The sequence below is a fragment of the Quercus lobata genome, chromosome 2 (genome assembly GCF_001633185.2).
Source record: "Quercus lobata isolate SW786 chromosome 2, ValleyOak3.0 Primary Assembly, whole genome shotgun sequence".
Classification (NCBI taxonomy): domain Eukaryota; kingdom Viridiplantae; phylum Streptophyta; class Magnoliopsida; order Fagales; family Fagaceae; genus Quercus; species Quercus lobata.
Genome location: NC_044905.1, coordinates 82,382,460 through 82,389,816, shown reverse-complemented (window position 1 = coordinate 82,389,816; position 7,357 = coordinate 82,382,460). Strand labels below are relative to the sequence as shown.

The 7,357-nt window shown below is 37.0% G+C and overlaps 1 protein-coding gene across 2 annotated transcripts; it reads left to right on the top strand.

Moving 5' to 3' along the window:
• Positions 1 to 2,718: 2,718 nt before the first annotated feature.
• LOC115978361 lies at positions 2,719 to 5,826 on the top strand. 2 transcript variants are annotated; one of them, XM_031100384.1, is made up of 4 exons: positions 2,719 to 3,530; positions 3,886 to 4,272; positions 4,974 to 5,194; positions 5,415 to 5,826. In XM_031100384.1, exons 1-4 carry the CDS (start codon positions 2,744 to 2,746, stop codon positions 5,661 to 5,663), a joined length of 1,644 nt encoding a protein of 547 aa, XP_030956244.1. In that variant the 5' UTR covers positions 2,719 to 2,743; the 3' UTR covers positions 5,664 to 5,826. The 2 variants fall into 2 exon arrangements, with proteins under 2 accessions (XP_030956244.1, XP_030956243.1); XM_031100383.1 differs by having other exon boundaries at positions 5,412 to 5,826.
• The last annotated feature ends 1,531 nt before the right edge of the window (positions 5,827 to 7,357 follow it).

The following is a 7,357-nucleotide window of genomic DNA, read 5'->3' as shown; positions in this document are numbered from 1 at the left end:
TTTTTCATAATTGCAATAATTTGTTCACCCGTCTTCATTATTGGTAAAACTCAAACTTTCATGTTTTTTATTAACAATTAAGGAAATCATTAAAGAAAGATTATCATTTAAATCCCTCATATTTTCCCAAATTGGTTAATAACAGTAAACAATAAAACAACTCCTTCCTAACATTATTTTAGGACAATCAATGTACAGCTTGTTCCTGAAATTTTGGGGAGAGCATATCACTTGCCATGCTGAATATAATCAAGGTCCGATTCGATATGCCAATAGCCTTGTGGCTCAATAGTATTTATGGTTATTGTAACGACCCCGCCCCAACTGTGTAGAGGCCTTTTCTCCAGCGCAACCTGGGGAAGAACAAAACCATGAGGGGTATGAGCCCCAAAGTGGACAATATCTATGCATTCCATGGAATCCCACATCGCCTAGGGAAGCACATGAGAATGTGTTTATAAGGAATGACTTCCCTTCAATGTGTAGAGGCCTTTTCTCCAGCGCAACCTGGGGAAGAACAAAACCATGAAGGGTATGAGCCCCAAAGTGGACAATATCTACACAGTTGGGGCGGGGTCGTTACAGATGGTATCAGAGCTATACCCTAGCCGGAAGTGTGGGCCCCACACGCGAGGACGCGTGTGCCCGTAAGGGGGGTGGATTGTAGTGACCCAAAAGTGGGGTCTTGCATTCCATGGAATCCCACATCGCCTAGGGAAGCACATGAGAATGTGTTTATAAGGAATGACTTCCCTTCAATGTGTAGAGGCCTTTTCTCCAGCGCAACCTGGGGAAGAACAAAACCATGAAGGGTATGAGCCCCAAAGTGGACAATATCTACACAGTTGGGGCGGGGTCGTTACAGATATTGTAGTGACCCAAAAAGGGGGGTCTTGCATTCTATGAAATCCCACATCGCCTAGGGAAGCACATGAGAATGTGTTTATAAGGAATGATCTCCCTTCAATGTGTAGAGGCATTTTCCCCAGCGCAACCTGGGGAAGAACAAAACCGTGAGGGGTATGAGCCCCAAAGTGGACAATATCTACACAGTTGGGGCGGGGTCGTTACAGATGGTATCAGAGCCGGCCCAGTAATTCTATGTGGGCTCAGAGACACTACCCCACAAAGTGAGCCCTAACAACCCAAGGAAAAGCGCTAGCCACATCTGCGCTATACCTCAAAAGGACTAGTCACAATTGAGACTCCTTGTAGTTGTTAATAAAGTCCAGTTCAACCCAGTAAATACCCGATGTGGGACTCATCACACAATCAATCAAATTGGAGTATCACAATCTCCCCCACTTAAATCCCTAACGTCCTCGTTAGGGTCCACTTTGTGGGGTAGTGTCTCCAAGCCCACATGGGATTACCGAACCTGGTTCTGATACCATATGTAACAACCTAAGGAAAAGCGCTAGCCACATCTGCGCTATACCTCAAAAGGATTAGTCACAATTGAGACTCCTTGTAGTTGTTAATAAAGTCCAGATCTACCCAGTAAATACCCGATGTGGGACTCATCACACAATCAATCAAATTGGAGTATCACAATCTCCCCCACTTAAATCCCTAACGTCCTCGTTAGGGTCCACTTTGTGGGGTAGTGTCTCCAAGCCCACACGAGGTTACCGGGCTGGCTCTGATACCATATGTAACAACCCAAGGAAAAGCGCTAGCCACATCTGCGCTATACCTCAAAAGGACTAGTCACAATTGAGACTCCTTGTAGTTGTTAATAAAGTCCAGTTCAACCCAGTAAATACCCGATGTGGGACTCATCACACACCCACACACATCACACAATCAATCAAATTGGGGCATCACAATCTCCCCCACTTAAATCCCTAACGTCCTCGTTAGGGCCCACTTTGTGGGGTAGTGTCTCCAAGCCCACACGAGGTTACCGGGCTGGCTCTGATACCATATGTAACAACCCAAGGAAAAGCGCTAGCCACATCTGCGCTATACCTCAAAAGAACTAGTCACAATTGAGACTCCTTGTAGTTGTTAATAAAGTGCAGATCTACCCAGTAAATACCCGATGTGGGACTCATCACACACCCACACACATCACACAATCAATCAAATTGGGGCATCACTGCGCTATACCTCAAAAGGACTAGTCACAATTGAGACTCCTTGTAGTTGTTAATAAAGTCTAGATCTACCCAGTAAATACCCGATGTGGGACTCATCACACACCCACACACATCACACAATCAATCAAATTGGGGCATCACAGTTATTCTAGTGAGAACCTAGACCAGAATCCCCACTTCCGAACTCGTTGTAAACCAAAAGAAAAAAAAATCCATATCATTCTAATTAATGATGGTAATCGATTTTTGTACAAATATTTTAATTTTCAAATCCACTAGAGAATTCTGACCAAAGAAAAAAAATGTAGTATTGAATGACTTCGGAGTTGGATAGGATCCGAGTAAGCATGGGAATATAAAATTGTTAAAATATCAACGAAAAGATTAGTCATGAAAGTTAAAAGGTATATTCTAAGTCAAGTTTTGTTTTTCTTGATAGAAAAGTGAAAATTATTCTCTCATTTGACCTACTAACGGCTATTGTTAGTTCATTAGATAACAAATTTCCAAAGATTATCTTTCCTGGATGTTTCATCGATAACAACTCCTCAAACTTATATATAGAATCAAGGAATTATACCAATAGGTCCAATACACACTACCTTTAGGACCATACATTTCCAAATGAGTAGGTAATACTCATGAAGAAGTTAAGTCTGATAATGGCTTTTCTTATATCCTGTTGGTTCATTATTGAATCTGTAATCATCCCAGATGGATTTCGAAAATGGTTTTGCTTGAGCTTTTTTATCAATCCCTTTGTTCTTTTTATTTGCCAGATCTTCCTGTGGCTCAAATTGCTAAGGGAATGGCTTTTATTAATAGTCATTCTTCCTCTTATAACTTCTTTTCTTGGTTTATATAATTTTATACTTTTTAGAAGTGGTCTCTCTGACTTTTTCTCATTCACTAGATTGAACACTGCAGAAGTAGTAGAAGAGGATGAGTATTTTGAAACTCTACAGGGTTTCAATCAAAATCAAAATTTTGATTCATATATGTGTTCCAGCCTTGAAACTATACCGTGCAAGCTGACAATATACAACATTCAGATGTACAAATTAGAAGAGAAGAATGACTATGAAGATTCAATTCTTCATGAGGATGAAAGATCAGAAGAAACAATGTTTGATCTCGATGAAGATACAAGTATCAATGAGTATTTGTCATCCATTTGTAGCTTCGATTCATCAGTGGAAGAAGTAAATTCTAGTGACTGTATGAGTTCCTGTTCTAGCTCTGGTTTACCAGCCACACATTTAGACATGAATGAACATTGGTCATCGAATTGTGACTCCAATTCCCCAGTCAAAGCAAGAGAAGTAACTAATGGACGTGACAAGGAAGAATCTGATACATTTTACAAGAATTACGCTGAAAGAATGAGATGGTTTGACATACTGAATTACGATAGAACATGTGGAATAAGTAGGTATTCATTCATCATATTATATGTCATGTCACAGCAAAAAATTTTCCTGTTCATTCATCAAATTAACATGCAACATCTTCCATGCCATGTCATTTGCACATCATAACCTACCAATGGTATAGTCAAGTACAATTTGTACACTAGAACCCTAGAGCACATGAAACAATTTAAGCAGTTCATGTATAAACAGGGGGAAGGTTGTGGGATTAGGTGTTTATTCAATTGTTAATTTAGAAGTAAAAAAGATGTTCATGTTTACAAACAGCATCTTAACTAAATAAATATTTTAGTACTATATATATGTTGCTAGAAGTGACTATTTTCTCGACTTTGTATACATGTTTATGTTAGATACAATCTTGAACAAGCAATTGGAATCACCTAACTCATTAGAAAGAATTGAGCAAGTGGATTTCTCAGTCTCACATATCCCATGTAGCACAAAGGCCAGAAAAAAGCTGCTAAGAAGCCTAGAAAGTGACTTTGAAATGGTTTATGTGGCTCAGTCATGCTTGTCCTGGGAAGCTCTCCATCATCAATACAAAAAAGTGAAGTCTCTTGCAAGTTCTAGCTCTCAAAATTGCATCTTGCACTCCAATGTGGCAGGAGAATTCCAAAAGTTTTTAGTACTGCTAGAGAGATTCATGGAAGATGAAAGGTGTGGAGGGAAAAGGGTTTGGAATTATGTTCAAGGGAGATTTTCTCTCAAAAGTCTTCTCCAAGTTCCAGAGGTTTTAGGTATCTTTTGATTTTCTCTGTCTTTCCATCCTAAACTAGATGTGCATCATGGTTAACGCAGCAAATAGGCTTATTTTAAGTATGTAGACTATTATTTAAGAACTTCATGTGATCAAGTATTAAACTTATTGGTGTTTATCCACTGTACCAACGACAAAAATCTATCATTTTGTTTTGAAAACTAAATAAATGAGTTCTTTAATCACTAAGATTTGTTCTTTTGCTATGAAACTTTAATCACTAAGTTTTGTTCCTTTGCTAAGAAGGGTATCTACAATATATGTCCCAATAGACCGAGATCTTAAAAGATTACTTTCTTTTTGAATAAACATGATGTGAACATGGAACTCTAATATTGTTTGAGAGCAAATCAAGTCTATGTTATTGTTTAGATCTAGCCCAGTGAGCACTCAATTTTTTTAAAAACATATTTTTTGTTGAAAAACAGAACAATGCATACAATAATTTTAACGCATTATATATATATAAATATATATATATATATATATTTTTTTTTGAAGAGTTAACGCATTATATTTTAAAATTGCTCTTTCCAAATTGTCAATTATATATTTATCCGCACATTTAAAAAATAAAAAGAACTAATCATTAACTTTTACAAGACATCAATGGATATATTTGTTAGTCTCTCTCTCTCTTTTTCAATTTGTCTTATATGAATATCATTATGGTTCTTCAAGGCTTTTTAGATGTGGAAAAGGAAGAAGTGAAGGCAGAAACCTTGAATATAAAAGAAGTGTTGAAGGTCATAGAGCAATGCATACAGGCTTTTTGGGAGTTTTTGGAAACAGACAATAGGAAGTCTTGGTGGAAATTCAGCAGCTCATTATGGATTAATCCACCTGTGGAAGACCCAAGAAGTTTGCGTCTATTAGCTGGTCTCACTAAGAGACTTCAAAAGGTACATTTCAAGTAATATCTATTCATATAACTTTAATGCATTCATGTCAGATTAAGAGATTTTTTTCACTAATAAGTCTGAGAGGATTTAAATTCAGGTTCTCCACATAAGGGAGACTAGACAATGTTATTGGGCAACAAGACTCTTTACGATATTTCTTCTCTAAGTATTGCTACAAATTTAGTGGATCTAACCAAAATTGTTAATTTTTTCAAAGAAGGAACTATGGCTGAAACATTTACAAGGAGAGAGGAGATGTTGGTTCAAGCAAGTAGTGAACCCTCCCAAAGAGTCACAAAAAATGGAGATTTTATGTACAATGATAGATATGAAGCTTGTGTCAAGGGTGCTCCAAATGCCTCTGGTTACCACTTCCCAACTCCAGTGGTGCAAAGAGAAGATTGACAACATAGAGTTCAAAGAAGGGATAATTATAAGGGCTTGCACTGGTCCCTTGTTTCCACCTTGATTATTTGCTGTAAACGAAATCCAACTTAGTTTTAGGAGTTCTTTAAGGGACACCCAAGAGTAGACTTATGGAATTTCACATTTATCGCTTTTGAAATTATTTTGAGATGTATTATGATGATATTTGTTCTCCTAATGTAATCTAATGTAAAGAAACAATCTTCTCAAAGCAGTAGTAATAATAATAATAACAATAGAGAGATGTTACGTCTACAATATTTTTACAACAAATTACAGGTGGTTAGTTGTTATTGATTCAAATTTGAAACTAACACTAAGATTACTTTTTTTCCCTAATAATAACAACCAGTAACAACCTGCTACTTAGGATTTGTTATAAAAATGTTGTAGACATATCATTTCTCATAATAATAATAATAATATAAAGAAGCAAGATTATTCCCATGAAAAGAGTTAGGTAATGCCATTGAACTACAAGTTTCTTGACGATAAACTTCTTTCGTTATGCCTTCTATAAATTTGTAAACAAAATATATTGTTTGAGGAAGAAAAGATTGACTTTAATTACTACAATGCAAAGTTCCGCTATTATAGGAGTTCAAGTAATAGCCTAGTGGTAATGACATTATTTATTGTGCTCTATGTTTGGGGTTCAAACCCCTGCCTCCCTCCTCCACTATCTACCTATCTAGAAAATTGTAATTTAAGAAAAAAAATATTTCACTTTTGTAAAGTTATTAGTGATGTTAGCTCACAAAAGGATTCTGAGTATTTCAACTTCAGCTTGAATGAATTCTATTTGTTATCAATTAAGAATTCTGTGATACTAGAACTTAGTGAAATGAACAACTTAAAACTTGTGCAGAATAAAAGAGAATTTCTCATGTTGAAGAAAGTTTCCGTTGAGAGGTCATTAAAGGCTCAGCAAAAGTTTATGAAATATTTGATCCTATGCAAGTTGAAGCAGCTGCAATTCTATGGGCATTACAAATTGCAAAGGCAGAAAATATGGAGAGAATTGAAGTGGAGGGCGATGCTAAAAGTTGTTTTGATGCTATTAAAGGAGGTTGCTCCACTGTTGCATAGCCTATCCAATCTATAATTTGTAATGTTGTAGACTTTAGCAAATTTTTTTGTTAATTGTAATTTAAACTGGGTTACGAGAAAGCTTAATACTACAGTCTGTAGTTCATTGTCTAGATAAATTTGCAGTTGTGCATAGGTCTACTGTTTGTTGTTGGAGAGTATAAAACTAAAACGGATCCATTCTCCAAGGGTAATTAGAAGCGATGGCGTTAAATAAAGCGGACTGGTAAGACCGGATGAAATGATGGACAGTTCGGACGAATCAAGAGGGAGACAGACGGATTCTCCAAAGGAGATGGACTCTAACTAAACAAATAAAAGGGGGCCGGATGAGAAAGCCACATGGCACTCACATGGCTTAAGTAAACTCCAAGGAATCCTAAATGGAAAACACCTTGCACCTTACGATAGCCCTTAGTCAATGGGGACCCTATATAGAAAGAATCCCGTAAAGAAAGTACATTTATTAGGATCTTTTCCATAGGGAAAGATCTTTTGGCCCAAGAAACAGAGTCGGTTTTGCACTATTATAAAAGCCCAATGCCCTCAAAAAACAAGGTACGCATAATTTACCCAGCTCTGGCATTCTAGAGTTGTGAGAAGTTTTCTAACTTAACTTTCAGAGGGTTTTTAGTCGGTATCACACCA

Coding starts and splice junctions, on each gene's coding strand:
- LOC115978361 (XM_031100383.1), top strand. CDS start 2,744: ATGAAGAAGTTAAGTCTGATAATGGCTTTTCTTATATCCTGTTGGTTC. Junction 3,531..3,885: donor CGATAGAACATGTGGAATAA/GTAGGTATTCAT, acceptor TGTTTATGTTAG/ATACAATCTTGAACAAGCAA. Junction 4,273..4,973: donor CCAAGTTCCAGAGGTTTTAG/GTATCTTTTGAT, acceptor TGGTTCTTCAAG/GCTTTTTAGATGTGGAAAAG.